This window comes from Nuphar pumila, chromosome 5 (assembly GCF_984573655.1).
Source record: "Nuphar pumila chromosome 5, dmNupPumi1.hap1.1, whole genome shotgun sequence".
NCBI classification, from domain to species: Eukaryota; Viridiplantae; Streptophyta; class Magnoliopsida; order Nymphaeales; family Nymphaeaceae; genus Nuphar; species Nuphar pumila.
Window position 1 is genome coordinate 27,988,469 of NC_143253.1, and position 17,249 is coordinate 28,005,717.

The 17,249-nt window shown below is 33.8% G+C and overlaps 1 protein-coding gene across 1 annotated transcript in view; it reads right to left on the reverse strand.

Annotated features, from left to right (window-relative positions):
- Window positions 1-17,249, reverse strand: part of LOC149837233 (protein TRANSPARENT TESTA 9-like) — a 156,600-nt gene that overhangs the window by 121,154 nt on the left and 18,197 nt on the right. Inside the window, exons 2-6 of the mRNA XM_090005904.1 lie at window positions 1,889-1,940; window positions 1,723-1,799; window positions 1,489-1,622; window positions 1,301-1,397; window positions 1,092-1,149 (exon numbers count right to left, since the gene is read on the reverse strand). Coding sequence (XP_089862030.1) covers window positions 1,092-1,149; window positions 1,301-1,397; window positions 1,489-1,622; window positions 1,723-1,799; window positions 1,889-1,940 — 418 coding nt within the window. The remainder of the gene's footprint in view (window positions 1-1,091; window positions 1,150-1,300; window positions 1,398-1,488; window positions 1,623-1,722; window positions 1,800-1,888; window positions 1,941-17,249) is intronic.

Here is a 17,249-nt window from a genome sequence, read left to right on the forward strand (position 1 = left end):
GTTGTGTGTGCATAGGTATTTTCTAAACTTGTTATTTGGATGATTTATGTGTGATTCCTTACTGTTGGATTATGTGAAATTTCGTACAAGAACTTCGGTTTCACACCCAGTTGTTTAAAATTATTCAGATGTTGAGGCTCAGGCTTAGTTGAGCAGTGATGGCAAAATTGACTTGCTGGGAAGGGCGACTTCGATGAATCATTGGCTGGATTCTAAACGTTTGGGAGACTGGAGTTATAACTTGAGGACTTATGTTTATGCTTATTACATTTTATTATGGGTTGTAATTAGTTCTTTTAAATTATGGCTTGGATGAATGGTTTGGGATGTTGATGATAATTTGTGATGGACCCCAGACCCGTGGGATATTTTTCGTAATTATTTTAAAAATGATGGTTTCCGCATTAGTTTAAAAGATACTATTCGATTTTGGAAAAAGGGTCTTGTCTTTGGTGTTTCTTTTGTCAAACTAGGTTCTAGTAGGTTAATATATGCCCGTGCTTGCACTCAGGCAGACCTCCTAGTACTTAGTCCGGTTAGAACATGACCATAGATTAGCCCTAAAAAAATCGTGTATTTTGGGGGTCCTTACAAGAAAAGGCAAAACTTAGTAAACCCAATAGACAAGTATCAAAAATCCTATAACTACATAAAACTTTCAATAAAAAATATATCATAGGGTCAAGTCTCTTCTCAAATCCGAATTTTGGTCAATCTTATACATGGATGTGTATTACTGACTAATGAGTGTTGTAACTTAAGAAGGTTGTATCTTTTAAAGTTAGCAATAAATTCCATATACTTTTGGTAATACGAACAAGAACTTAACCCAAAATTACAGAGTAGAGAGGACATTGAATGCAGAATACTGAGTACACATGTTCTAGTTCAAAATTTGAGCAAGTTGTTATTTCCTAATCATTAAAGTAAAAAAATACATAAATATAATATATGTATCATTCATTAATAAAAGAGGGTTTACATTACATGTTTTTTATTAGTAAGTGGATAAAGGCATAACCGGCCTTACATGTTAACAGAAGCACATATTTAGTCCAATTTCCAGGATATCTTGTACACCTTGAACTTACATTGTCTGTCTTCACAAGCAATGAGACAGTATTCTTGTCCAGTTTTCCACTTATTGCCCTATGAAAAATTATAAAGTTAATGAGAGTTTGGTAACAACACAATGATATCAAAAAGCAAATCCAAGAATGAAATTAACAAGCATAGACAAAGCTACAGCTATTGTAAAATGCAAGATTTGATTTAGAAGCAACCATTGTGCTTCGCAAACCTTAAAAAGGAAATGTAATATGAAAGAAGCTCTTCATTATGGAAGTCAAAGGGGTACGTAATCAGAGAATTTATGTGCTCGTTACTGAAAATATAATCTGCATGTCACAAGATAGAATATAGAAATCATCATAAATATGCAGCCAGAACAACAAACTCCATAATCAGTTCAATAGCTTCTTGACTTACAAATAGCATGTTCACTTCTTAGATTTTGAATCATTATTCCGAGTGTCTGAAGCAATTGAAGTGCAACACTCATGGTTCGACTGACTTTAAGTATACGCACAAACTCCCCCATAACCTGCTTCTCCATGAAAAAACTGGAAGAATCGATTATAATACAAATCAAAAAAGAAATCATTACACATGAACGGCCAAGAAAAAGTAATAAAAGGAAAATCCAGTGTAAAAAAATCTCACTCGAAAAAGGCAGGATCGTGCTGGTCACCATATGTCACTAGCTCCGAAATTAACCTAAGAGCCTCGATTACAAAATCCTTCACAAAGAACATAAAGAAAATAAAAAATGTTGATTACAAATGGCAAGTTCAATGCTGTTATAAAATACGATTCCACGAACTATTACCCTGTTAACCTCATTCACAATTTGAATTTTCTGTAACTGCTCAACAAGATATCTGCATGTGAAAGAGTCTCAGTTTAACACAGATTTCATAGCAGATGCAAGTTACTGACACATAAAATTAAGAAACAAGACAATTTCCAGCTCCATTAGTAAAAACAAAGAAGTTGAAACTTAAATTAATAGGATATTTCTTTGCTTGAAAGGTGGGATAACCCTCAGGGGAAGTTCAAACCCATGACATCTTGGCTTTAGCCAACATAGGATGGCTCTACCAATCCAACATGCCTTTAGCTATTGATAATTGAGCAACCATCACCATTCACGTGTTTAAAATAGCGACGTAAAATACCAATGCCAAGTTGTGCATATATTATCTGATCTAGAAGATGCAAATATCCTACTGCAAATGGAACTTGCTCTGAAAATATGATATCACCATAATCATATTTCAAGAACAGGAATTAAGGAAGAACCATGATGGAACTCTACAATGATTCCTTAGAGTAAACAGATACAGATGCTCTGATAAGCTCTTTCAACATGTAGAGACACCAATGATATAATACCAAGATAACTTTTAAGAGTTAAGGAGACTCAAGAACAAGCAGATATTCTTTATTTGGTACACTTGTTGAAATAGCACCAGTTTGGTGTAAGAACCCAAAAGACTTGCAGAAGATGCACCAGACAGACATGTGCTTCATCATACAATGGATATACAAGGGCTTTAATCCAAATAATTGTTAAATGTATTTGTTTTTCATACATACATATATATATATATATATTAATATGTATATACATCATATATATATATATTAGTATACATATATATGTATTTTCTATAGTTTGTATTTTAGTATTTCTTTTGTATTTTTCTTTTCTTTTATTATTTTCTATTTTGTTATTTTTGTAATAGGCATTCCCTTTAGGGGCATTTTTGTCCCAGCTGTTATAGCTATTGGGACTAGCCTAATGGCTAGTAAGGCCTCCCTTCTTTCTCTTCTTGTATAAATATATGGGAACCTCACCCATATATTTTATGCTTTTTATGAGTATTCTTTGGTGAATAAAATAATAATTTTTATATGTTGTTCAACCCATTAGTGGCTTGTGTACTTGTGCTCCTATGTTTTTGTTCTTAGCTATGTCACATAGGTGTGGGTGCGGATGCGGGTGCAGCGATGCCGCACTTTGAAAAAACTTGGGTGCAGGGGTGTGGGGAGGATATATATATATATAGTTTTAAGTTAACATTACGTATATGTGTGCATTTATGTATTTATATATATATAATATAGATAAAAATGGACTTGATTAGGGTTAACTGAATCTACTTTTGGATAGAAATAGACCTCAGTGTGGTTGACTTCACCTAACACAAAGGAAGTTGTGTCCAAGTGTCGCAGCTGCCTAGGTGCGGGCACGGTGCCCTGTTAGAAGAGTCTCTGTTACATAGGTTCTTAGCCTTTGTGGCTTATTGTGTATTTTCCTTAGTGACCTTGTATTTGTGCACATTTGAAAGTGTATTTGTGCACATTATTTCATTACATGGTATGAGAGCCAATAGGATCTTGATCCTAGTGGTGGACCATCATGGTGATCGTGCCTCTTCTTGGAGAACGTGTCAAAGCTTAAAGTGACTATCCTTTTTCATCAACTCTCTCTTACTCATTATGGAGGAGTGTGTGCTTATCATGCTCATCAAGTTCAATGGTTCCAACTACCCCACTTGGGCTTCTACGATAGAGAACCATATCTTGTCCAAAGACTTCATCAAATACATTGAGGGTGATTGTTCGGAGCCTCATCTCCCATTCACAAAAATTGTGTATCGGAAAATAAAGTTTCTCGATGAAAGATGAAAAGGTCGCCGTCACCGTTGAGTTCGGAAAAAGACACATGGAATGACTAATGGACAATACAAAAATCTTAGCAAGAATTGTGAGTAGTGTGGATATCTCCATCCTTGATAGTGTTGCCCAATTCAAAAATGTCAAGCAAGCATGTTAGTTCTTAAGGGACATTTATACTATGAAGGACATCGTTCATTGGTGGAATCTTCACAAAAGAATAATGTTATTAAAGCAAGGTGACAAAACCATCCATGACTATTACAACGAGATGGCCCTTCTATGGAGAGAACTTATTCTCTTGGAGCCTAAGTGGGAGACTACCGTGTAATGAAATATGCAGAAAAACAAATACAAAGTGCACAAGCACTATTACAAATCCAATAAAGAACAAAAACAAAAGCACTAAGGCACTACACGAGTACAAAGTGCACATACAAGATTTCAAAGAGTCAAAACAATAACACAACATAAAAAATATCATCTTTATTGAGTAAAATGTTTAGGAAAAGCATTAAAAACAAATTGGAGTTTTTACCCCTATTTATACATAAAAGGTAGACTCAATAGAGCTTTTGAAACAGTCCAACAACTAGAAATAGGGTTTTAATTAATTAACTCTATGTTGACTAGTCCAAAAAGAACTAACTAAAAAATCTCCTCAAAACCAAGGCAATTACAAAAAATATAAAAAACAAAAATAAATACAAAACTGTCCCTATAGGACAAACCTATATACAAAAGTAAAAAGACTAAAATACCCTTGATGAACAAAATTATATATATATATATATATATATATTCATTATATTACGAATATATATATACATATTTTAACACCTTCCTCAAACTTACGGTGTAAATACCGAAAGTTTGAAAATACAAAAAGAAAATAAAAGGAAGGATCAAAGTCTTCGATGATAATCTTCTCCAAATGCCTACATCGGCTATCTCCATCTTTATGATGCATCAAAGATATAATTTTTTTTCTCAACCTATAACATCTTTAAGAACCTGCAGAGAAAACAAAACAAAGGTTTCAACTATACAAAGGAAGATATTCTTACCAAATAGTTATTAAACGAAAAACATTTTAGCCCAATAATTTAAAAAAAATAGATAGAAAATACATATATTCTATGTCACATGGGTGCGGGTGCGGGTGCAACACGGGTGCGGCCCAATTTCAAAAATTTTGGAGTATATATATATATATATATATATATATATATATATATATATATATATATATATATATATATATATATATATATATATGTAATTTTTTTTAATATATATAACAATAAATTAATAAGATAACACTGGGAATGATCAAAGTAATAAGATAGCAATGGCCATATGACTGTGCACACAGTCTGTGACTGACTGTGCACATAGTCTGGCTATATATATATATATATATATATATATATATATATATATATATATATATATATATATATGATTTTTTTTTAAATCTAAAAAAATGATTTTTTTAGTTTTTTGCCCTAAAAAATGGATGAATATAGACTCGATCAAAGTTGGTCGACTCTATAAAGTGGACGGACTAGGCCCAAGTGCGTTGACCGAGTCTGACACCTGTTGACCGAGTCCGTCCCGTGTCTCAAGCCGCACCCGTGTCGGGGCGTGTCGACGCGGGTGCGTCGACCCCCTAGCCGAGTCTGTGTGACATAGCATATATTTAGATTTAAAATAAATATATATATTTTGAACAAGAATAACTATGGTTAATTCATATATATGAAGCAAGGATAATTAAGTTCCTCAACAAAACATAGAGATACTATAAACTTAAACAATTTTAAAAATGAATCAGATATGCACCTTAAGCAATAATTTTAAGATTTTAAAAACATTAGTAACAATTGAAGCAAGGTACAATAGTCATTAAGGAAAAACACAATGAATATACTTCAAAATCAATTTTTAAGAATTTCACAATTAGACAACCATAATCATAAGTGTAATAACCGCATTTTTTGGGGAATTAATTCGAATTTTTGTAGATAAAATATGTAAATAGGCCTGGGATCCACATTCTGGATCCAAGATATCTACTTATATAAGTATAATATCTTATATATATATATATATATATATATATTTAAGAAAAAGAAAATAAGAAGTGGAATATATATATATATATATAAATGGACGTAAGTATATTAAGGGATCCACGATTGGATCCATATCGCGTGGGTGGTGCGGGTCCAAAACCCCAGCTGGACCCGAATCTTAGTCTCGGACCCGGCCCACACCCTACGAAAAAAAAAGGGAAAACGAGTTAAAGGCAACCCGATACGGGTTGCCCGATAAAAAAAAAAACAAACAAACAAAGGTTAGGGTTCAAAGTGAACCCTAACAAAAATCGCAATGGGGGAGGGGTGGAGTGCAGCCGCCGGAGGAGAGCTCCTCTCTTCTCGGGCTTTCCCCTACAAAGAGGGACCCCGAATCTATCTATCTCACTCTCCTCTGCCTCTCATCTCTTATCTCTCTCTCTCTCATTCTCGCCTCTACCCTCTGTCTCCCCTTCTTCCTCTCGACTTCTCGCGTGACCCACCCACGGCAGCCACCTTTTCTTCCATCGTCAGAAGCGGTAGGGCCACCGGAACCGGCGACCATCGCCTCGTTACAGCCACCTGCAGAGCGTCAGACGAGGTAGGTTTTATTGTCCCTTCTTAGGGTACACTGTGCACTCGGGTATGCGGTATGGGTTGTCCGAAAACCCCAAATCAATTGATTTGGGGATTTCGGTTGCCGTGAAAGGAAACCCTAATTGAACAGAAAATTGGGGATTTCGGCTATTATGAAAGGAAACCCAAATCGAAAATTTTGGGATTTCGACTACTGTCCTACATCATAATCCATTGGTATGGGGTTAGGATTGTGCAAACGCAGAACCTTGGTTTTGTGGGTGTTCTCTAACCCGAGCAACTGTGTTGTATGTTCTGATTTGGGGAAAGACCAAATAAACTTAGTTTTTCATAATATTTTGATTAGTGTACTCTCTGGAATAAACAAATCTGTGTTTTGGCTTAAGTGAAGGCATGTGCTGAATGTCAGTGGACAGGGATTGGTTTTAAATCTCCTGGGTGTGTGCTGAATGCAAGTGCACATGGACTTGGCTAAAATTCACTATGCTATACTACCTGCATGTACTTAGAATTCGATTGATTATAATGTGTGGAATTCAGTCACAGAGAAAATTGTTGTACTACCTATGGGTTGATTCGGGCATACAAAAAAAAACTGCTTTTATCTATGTACATGTGTGTTGAATCTAGATATACAGTAAAATCATTTAAAGGGATTCGAGCACATAGTAAGAATTAATAAGTAAATTTTTTTATATATATATATATAGAGAGAGAGAGAGAGTTCTGGTTACATTGTACTTCATAGGTATATGTCTCTAAATATAGTTTATTTCATGACAAACATGTATATAGATCGCCAGTTACATTTTATTTCATGTCCAGTAGGTATATTAATCTCTAGTTACATTTTATTTAATGTCAAGCTTGTTGGTCCTACATAGGACAATAAAACAGATTGGACTTGGGAGACCTTTACATTCCGTCAACTGATAAAGATTTATTGTTTCACTGCAACCGTTGCCTTTTGATATTTCTAAACACATGTGACATAAATTGTAATTCCACTATCAGGTCCAACTATTGTAGCTGGTACTGTGTTCTTTTTATTATTCTGAATTTCCTAGACTTGTTTGATGCACATGTGAAGACTTATTTCATGCATATGTTGGGTTCAAAATTAGCAGGCTCTAGTTAGACTCTCGTGTTCGTTTTCTGTAATGTTTCACTATCTGTTTGTGTGGATATGAACGATGCTCAATCATGTTAACTGGAACTGGCATATTATACTGAAATAGAACCAAGAATGGATTGAATGAACTACAAATAGTGTCGCTTGGGAAAACCTGCCTAATGGGCAATATGGGTTGATTACCCGATTGGGTTGTGAACTTGTGTGCTACTGCAATAAAACTGATGAAAAACTTAATCTTAAATGTTGTGGGCCCGACTGATTTAAAAGTACCAGGGCATCGGTGCTTGACCGGCTTAAAGGTACCGAAGCACTCTGAGTGGTTTGTGCAATCAGTATAAAAAAATTTGGGATGTGTATGCCTTGGTAAAATGACTAAGGTTGGGGACCTACTACTATGGTAGTAGGAGGTAGTTTGGGAAAATGCTCTTGTACTTTGGAGTAATTTAAATAAATGAAAAGATCAACCCACTCCAATTCGGGCTTACCTTGGAGAGGGTAGGTGGTGCAAAATTCCGGGGATAAGTGTTTCGTGTTTCGAGCAAAATGGCTCATTGGTCCCCAGTTCTCGGAGTTAGGGGACCCAGACTACCAAATTGTGTCTTAGGTGGTAGCTCAATGTTCTTCTGCAGAAGTTAGGGATGCATCCTGTTTTGGTTTTAGCCTTTGAGAGGTTCTCTCGATCACTGACCTTGGAGAGGGTAGGTGGTGCAAAATTCCGGGGATAAGTGTTTCGTGTTTCGAGCAAAATGGCTCATTGGTCCCCAGTTCTCGGAGTTAGGGGACCCAGACTACCAAATTGTGTCTTAGGTGGTAGCTCAATGTTCTTCTGCAGAAGTTAGGGATGCATCCTGTTTTGGTTTTAGCCTTTGAGAGGTTCTCTCGATCACTGACCGCTCCCTTAGGATTTTCAGTTTCAGTTAAAATATTCGGGTTAATAAAATATCAATGGATAACAAACCCCCAAATGTTTTCTTCTATTACGGTTGTCTTGGCCCGCGTGTACCCGCGGGATAATTAAAGGTAAACATTAATTAGAATATTTTAGGTATCACACTGAGTAAATTGCTAGATTTATAGCTTCACAACTCTTTCAGAATATAGTTCTGCACTTTTAGCACACTTTAGAAATTGTAACATGTGAGATATTTGAATCTTGTTGATGTGTATTAGTTAGCTAAATGTTATCTATTTTAATGTTGTGGTTGTTAGCTAAATGTTATCCATGTTACTGTTGTGGTTGTTAGTTTCTTTATTTGATCCTGTATATGCTGAAAATCACACACGGCACCCATATCACAAACTTGACACATGATATACTTGCAAGAAGAATTACATTATTTCCTACTTAGACTGGGTGTAGTCTAATTCCTATAATTTACCATTTTTCAGGTGAAGAGTAGAATGTCATGAGCTGCTGCGGGATGGGGCATTGATCGAGATATTGATTTATTGTGTTTTCGGGACAATCTCAGATTAAATTTTAATTTATTATTATTCCTGTTATTTGGAAACTCTGATGTCATTATTTGATAGTGAAATAAAAATAAGTGATGTTGCTTGCTCCTTACTGTAATGTTCCGGAATGCTTAAATCTCATAGTATTAACTGTTTTCGGTGTTATAAAAAAAATCCTCTAAAAATTTGGGTTAAATTTCAGGGTGTTACAATAAGAGAAATATATTTTTCAAGAAAACATAAATTATGAACATATATTAGACACAAAATATCAATAAAATACAAACAATTTAGCAATAAAGTCCTAAAAGCTTGAGTATTTCAAATAAGATACAAGTCATACGACAACAAATATATTAAATATAAGAACTCAAAGGAGCTCACAAAAAAGAAGAATTAATTAAATTCATCCAAAAATACAAGATAACCAACATGGAACAAATCTAAATATCTTCAACATATATATCCAACATGCAATTAAAGCATATTCAATGCACATAATAATGCATGAAAATTCATACAGGAAAAATGAGAAGTGAAAAATATTAGAAAGTTCATGAAGAGATTTAAAAATCCCACATTCAACAAATTATAACAAAAGAAATAGTATTTACAAATCTCAACCCCAATTTGCTCACCACAAGCAACCACCTCTTTGACCTCCAACCCAAAAACCTAAAAATTCATGAATTAGCACATAGGACAAGAGATCAAACATAAATGTCAGTAATAACCATATACCAGCAATACTGGCTATTTGACAATACAAACCAGTTATAACCACAAGAGGTGTGCATCCCTTATCTCATAAATGATTGTAAAACTGCAAACAATAACATCAACTACAATGGGTGCACATAACTCACCATAACCATGGTTCTAAAATTAATAAACAAAAATCTCTTATAAAAAAAATCACTCAAATAAGAGGAAAGAGTGGACAAAGCAAGATAGGCAAATATATTGTAACGAAGACAAACTGATGTCAATAAGCAAGAATATTTGAAAACAATATTCAAATCAAAGCAATAAATTTTGCAATAAATATGAGATTTAATCCATAAAGACCAAAAAATGGTCACAAGCAAATAACAATAAAGTCATCACTAATAAAAATCGATACGAGCATCCAATAAACAATAAAGGCTAAATAAGCAATTGAGTGATACAACTCACTCAAAGAACCAGAGGTCAATCAACTATGAGTCAGAGCCAAGCCAAGTGCCAATACAACATCCACAAACTTGGCAATCTATATTGACAAGAAGATAGAGGTGCACACATAATTCACCTCAACAACTAACTTTACTTCCACGACATCGAGGTGCACCAAAAAAAATTGAGTGATACAACACACTCATAGAACCAGAGGTTAATCAACTGTCAGTCAGAGCAAAAAATATTGGCAATCTATATTGACAAAAAGACAAAGGTGTACATGTAACTCACCTCAACAACCGACTATGGTTGCATAACGAGGAGCACAAAAAAGCAATTGAGTTATACAACACACTCATAGAACCAGAGGTCAATCATCTGTTAGTCATAGCAAAAAGAATTGGCAATCTATACTGACAAGAAGACAGAGGTGCACACATAACTTACCTCAACAACTAACTCTGGTTCCATAATCCAGAAGTGCATACAACTTACCTCGATAAGGCCAAACAAATAATAATGTATGTATCGAAAGAAGAGTGATGAACTAACAAAGTCATATAAAGAGAAAAATAAAAAATCATTGAAAGGCACATTCCAAGGAACAAAAACCGATTGGACAAAAATTTCAAGTTGACTGAATCCTCAAATAAGTTTAGTAAAAGCATGCAACAAATGCAATCATACGATAAGATAAAATGTCCACCAATGAGTTTTTAACAATAATGTTCATCAATAGATACAAAATGGACAAGGACAAAAGTGAACCACAAAGGATACACTTTCAAAACCCACAAAGGGCAAACACAAGGAAGGTTTAAAAAAAACACAAATTTTATTAATACCAAGTATGCAAAAAGCATAATACTTAAAACTCATGTGAGGTAACATGAAGTAAAGAACATGTAAGATAACATTCATTAAGAAGCCATAAGTCAAAGAAATATCATAACCACAAGGCACAAAACATTTTCAAGTGCAATAAGACTACCTCCCAAATGGGAACAATCACATGGACCACTAAAAGAGCCAATAAGAGAACACACAATAACATAAATATTTTTAATAATTTTAAAAAACATTTATAAACCTCATAGAAGAGTTCACCATAAATTCCACAAGGATGAGTACATAATGTAATGAAACAAGAGTGCACAATTACAATGCCAATGAGAGGCTACATAAGTGCACAAATATAATATGGTCTCCAATAGACCGACAACAATCTCACAAAAAAGATAAAAAGTATGAATTCCACAATAGAACAAAGGCATAAAGCCCACAAGAACATAAAAAAAAAGGAATTCTATTCACTTCACAATATGCTTTGGAAAAGCATGGCAACACAAGAGGGAGTAAGGCTCTATTTATAGAGCCTCACTTTACATAAAGGGAGGCAGTCCAACGACTAGTTGGACTGACCTCCCAATAGTCGCATGAATTACAATAACAAAAAGAAAAATAAAAGGAAAACGAAAATGACTTTTCAGTCCCTAATGGATTGTACTAAAATATATTAAATGAAATGACCATAATACCCCTGATATACAGTGAGCATGTACATAGTATTTTAACACTCCCCCTCAAACTTACAGTGAAACCACTGAAAGTTTGATAAGAAGATACAAGAATCTTGGTAGAGGAAGAGATTTTGTGAAGAAATCCGCAATCTGAAACTCGAACTGAACATAAGGCAAAGTAATTGTTCCCTTCAAATATTTTTCGAGAACATAGTGACAATCCATCTCAATATGTTTTGTTCGCTCATGAAATGTATGATTGTTGGCTATATATATGGTGCTTTTGTTACCGCAGCATAGTTTTGAAGGTTTTGAAGGTTCTGAAAGAACAACACCCATATCTGAAAGTAGTGCCCTCATCCACACGACCTCGGTGGTTGTTGTAGTCATCGCCCTATACTCAACTTCCGTGGAGGATAAAGATACTTTCTGTTGTTTTTTGCATTGCCAAGAAATAAGATAATCGCCTATAAACACACAAAAACCTGTAGTTGAGTGACGGTTTGTAACGACCCTAACTCATACCCGTTAAAAAGTGGATTTTTTTTAACATTTGCGGAAACATCCCAGAGACTCTAGGCCTTTATAGTGTAAAACCTATGATTTTTAAAAAAAAAATTTGAACCTGGGTCGGATCCGGATCCATACCCAAGTAACCCCCCCCCTTAAACACCCCAAATTGTTTTTTCAAGTCCATTCCGGACATCTCGTTCACAAATGTCAGTCCCCTGCAGGGCAGTATCGAGTCTCACCCCTAGGTCTACACCAGTCTAGAGGTCAGTTTTTCCTCGTTCATCTAATAAAATTACCATTTTACCCCTAGGGCACCCTTAGACCTTTCGTCAGCTAGGTTCAACCAAACTCATCTCAAGTTCAAAAAAGTTAGAATGTCTATCATTTCTAGCTCTCCTGAGCTCGTGAGGAGTGAACCCTGACCATTTTCAACTAGTTTAGCTCGTTTCAGGCGAAATAAGCTCATTTTAGCTCAAATCTTAACCAAATTGTCCCTGAGTCAGTCAAATCCATTAGATCCCATCCCAGTGAGTCTAATATAAGTTCACCAGGAATTTGAAATGTCCAGTTCTAGTTCAAAGTCACTCTTTCACACTCGAACCTTCATTTTAGCTCATTCAAGCTCAATTCAGTCCCAATTGAACTAACCCCAACTGGTTGAGCTAATGTTTTAGCTCCAAATTTAGTTCATCTGGGTATAACTGACTTCAGATTCAGTTCATTCCAATCCAATTCAGTTCAAATTAGTTCAGACCAGTCTAGTATCATGTTTCTGCCCCTGCAGGAAGAAGACCCAAAAAAATAAAATTATCCGGGACACTGTTTCCAACAATTTTTGAACTAAGACAGACCCCAAATTCGGACTCAGATCAATTCCTTCATCCAATATATTATCAATATCCGAGATCCGCTCCATTTTAATTTGAATATTGGATCCAATGTTGGATCTGGTGTCTAATTTCTTCCCGGACTTGGATTTTTATCTGATTCATTCAGAAATCCATATCCAGAGTCCAATTCGTTCTTTAAACCTGGAATATCTCATCAGATATTCAGGATCCAATTAAACTATGTCGGATCCATTTCAGTTTGGATCCTCCTTTTGATCCATTCAGAAGTTCAGTTCAATCAAACTCTGAACTCAGATTAATCCAACATCTAAGATTCGATTTCACTTCTGGGATTATGATTCAAATTTAGATCCAATTTCATTCTCTAAACCCGATCCAGATCCAAAATTCCCATTTTATTATGAATTTGGGGTTTTTCCATTTTCAATTCTTCAGAAATCCATATTCAGGGTTTGATTCCCATTTCGAACCAAATTTCCTTCAAATCGAGATCTAGATCCAATCTTTTTCAAAACTTCGAGTCCAGATCATTTTCAAAACTCAATTTTTATCTTAATTTCAAAATCAATCTTTGGAATTTTGAATTCAAAATCCACCATTTTGCAAAATTCTTTTAAAAAACACCCTGGATCCAGTTCAAAATTCTGTTTGGATTTCGAAATATCAAAATGGATCCAGATCCATTATCAAAATCCAATTTTTATTCAAAATCAATTTGGAGGGTTTCAAATTCAAATTCAAAATCCAATTTTTATCCCCAAATTCAAAAACAAACCTTTGAATTTCAAAATTCCTTTGAAAAATACCCTGGATCAATTTCAAAATTCAGTTTGGATTTTGAAATGTTAAAATGGATCGAGATCCAATTTCAAAATCCAATTTTTATTCAAAATTAATTTAGGGATTTCAAAATCAAAATCCAATTTTTATCCCCAATTTCAAAATAATCTTTGAAATTTCAAAAACCAAAATCAGTGTTTTGCAAAAATTCTCAAAATTTCAATCTGGATCCGGTTTTGCCCAAATCAAATTTTATAAATCAAAACTTGAATTTTGAAGTTCAATTATTTACGAAAATTCCTCTTTTCACTTTCATATTTCATTCCCTTTTTCTTAATTTTCAAAATCAAAAATCAAAAATCAAAAAAGTTGTTTTCAAAGAGGGGCGCCACTTGGTATTTTCAAAATAAAAAATAAAAATCGTTTTTACAAAACCTTTAAAACCCCATTTGCTTTTAAAAACCCACATGAGCATCACCCACAAGGTGATGCCATGTGTCAAATTTTAAAAAAATGGCCATTTTGCCCATCTTTAAAACCCAAAAATGACTCATATGGGCACCCTCTTGCAAGAGGGTGCCATGTGTCAATTTATTCACAAAGGGGCACTTTTGCCCATTTGACAAAATAGAAAAAGACCCACATGGGGTTGGCGCCAACCCCATGTGAGCCCCCCTTTGCCACATGGGCACCCATGTGCAAAAGGGGTGCCATTTGTCAAAAAAATTCTAAAATGACTATTTCATCCATTTGAAAAAAAAAAAGAAATGCCCACATGGGCTTGGCACCTTCTTCTTGGGATTTTTTAGTCCCATATCTATCATTTTGCAAAAGTCATCCCCATTCTCAACTATAAATTAGACCCCTTTTGGGTCTCTCTTCTCAACAAGTTGGAGTTTGAGAAATTGAGAGAACAAAAAAAATCTCTCTTTCGCTTCTCTTATCCTCTCTCTCCTCCTTTTCCCACTTAGGAGTGGACGCGTTTTCCAAAGAAGAAAACTCTCCTCCTTTGCATTTGCAGCTCAAGCTTGGATTCGTGGCTGGAGCAAAGAAGAAGAAGCCCAAGGTAGGCCCTCTCTCTCATTCTCTTTTGATTTTTCTCTTTTCTTTCTATTTTTTTATTTTCTCAAAAATCCCCCCCGCGTTCTTCTCTTCTTTGCATTTTTTTTCGATTTCATGTAGATAGCAATGTAGATCTAGCTTAGTTCCAGGTTAATTTCCATTTTTTATGTTTGATCCATTCAAATTGCTATTTACTTTATGCATTTTCATTTCTAGCCACTTAGAATTGAGATTCGATCTTCAATAGATCAAATTTCACATTCTATGGGCAAAATCAATTTCAATTTATGCCCCATATGCTTTTGATTTCATTTTATATGCTTTCATTTATGTTTTTATATCATTTTCATTATCATCAATGATCTAGAATGATAGATCTCACGTTTTGATCATTAGATCAATTCAATTTTGAGATTATATTCCATTCAATTGTGTTGAGATGATATTTTCAATTCTAGTCCATTTTTGCCTTCATCATTTCGCATATAATTAGGTCTTATTTTGATCTGATTTTTTTACCATATCTTTATTAGTATGTTTTCAGGATCCACGTCAAAAAACAGATCAATCTGAGTTGGTTTGATCCCTCAAAAAAATCGAGATTCGGACCCTACCATTTGGTCTCGTCCAGAATTTCCCTAAAATTAGACCAACTTGTTGGAGTGATTTCTCCCTAACCAGAGATGATGTTTCAAATATGTAAAAAGGGAAATCTGCAGCATTGAATCTAGTTTCTTCATGCAAAATTTCATCAATTTTTATGGTGTTTTGATATCTGATTTTGGCCAAAAACCGCAACCCTGTTATACTGTGTCACTTTTAAGGTCTGATTTTTAACCCATTTTGTTAGTCATATCTCCCTAATGGGAGATCATTCTCGAGATCTGTAAAAAGAATCCTCTTAATCTGCATATGTAGTTTTTCTCAGTAAAATTTCATCCATTTCTATAGAGTATTTCTATTTCTTTTGCATTTTAAGTCAGAACCTTGTCTATTTGCAATTTCAGGCATTATTCCGACTTAAAACCAACTTGTTGCATTCATATCTCCCTAATGGGAAATCATTTTTTAGATCTGTAAAAAGGAGTTTTCTCCGTAGAATGTCCAGTTTATTCACAACAATTTTCATAAATTTTCATTAACTTTTTATCTGTCATTCGGATAAAAAACCAGAAACCTGTTGATTTTTCTTTCACAAGCTTTATCCAGTTTTTGACCAACTTGATCAGATTGGATCTCCCCAATGGGAGATCATTTTCTAGATCTGTAAATTGGATATTTCTCCTTAAATGTCTAGTTTATCTCCATAAATTTTCAACAATTTCTAAGAAGTTTTCACATCTGATTCTGATCAAAAGTCGGAACAATGTCATTTGCCTTTTTAAGTATTTTTTTTTATTTCAACTTGTTTTGATGTTTTTTCTTTAATGAAAACTCATTTTCAAAATCTGTAAAAGGGTTTTCTTTCATTTTTGGTCTAGTTTATCCACATAAAATTTCATAATTTTTTGACATATTTATGGATTTTTCTTTTATTTTTCGGGGCATAAAAAGGCTAAGTTATGGATTTGTCTTCAATTTTTCAATAATTGAAGAAAATCCATAAATGCATACATTTATTTCTAACATGTTTGTTTATTTTGCAGGATTTTTCTTTTCTTTCTTTTCAATTAATGTAATTCATTCAAGGATTATAATAATTGAATTAATGAGAAATTAAATTTATGCTTAGTTTAGAATGAATGTGCATGTTAGTTTAATTTTCTTCATTTTAATTTGTTGCATTTTTTATTTTTTTTAAAACACTGTGGAAACACGAATGGCACCTGCACCATTTAATAAAGGAAAAATAATGCTAAGTAAAGTTCATATTTATGGCCATAGTCGGAATATGAATAATACTTAGAATTATTATTCTTTATTAAAATACAAAAAATTGACTTACACTTTTAAGTCAATTTCAAAAGTCATCATATTTTACAAAAATGCATCTTCCTTTATTAGAATCCAAAATAAAGATTAAATCGGAATATAGTCGTGGCCATAGTCATAAATATATGAAAATTTAATCTTATTTTAATTCTATAAAGGCACAAAAGTAATTTCATTCTTTATTAGAATTTAAATAAAGATTGAATTAGAATATGTTTGTGGCCACAATCATGAATATATTAAAATTTAATCTTGTTTTAATTATATTAAAAGCATGAAATTTGCTTTTTAAATTCAATTTCAAACAAATTCATTTAATGCATTCATCATTTAAGATAGAATTGCGTAATTTTTAATTATTTCAAGTTATTTTTAAAATCTCCAAGTGATTTTCGAAATAATTTTCAAAACAATTTTCATTTCTAAA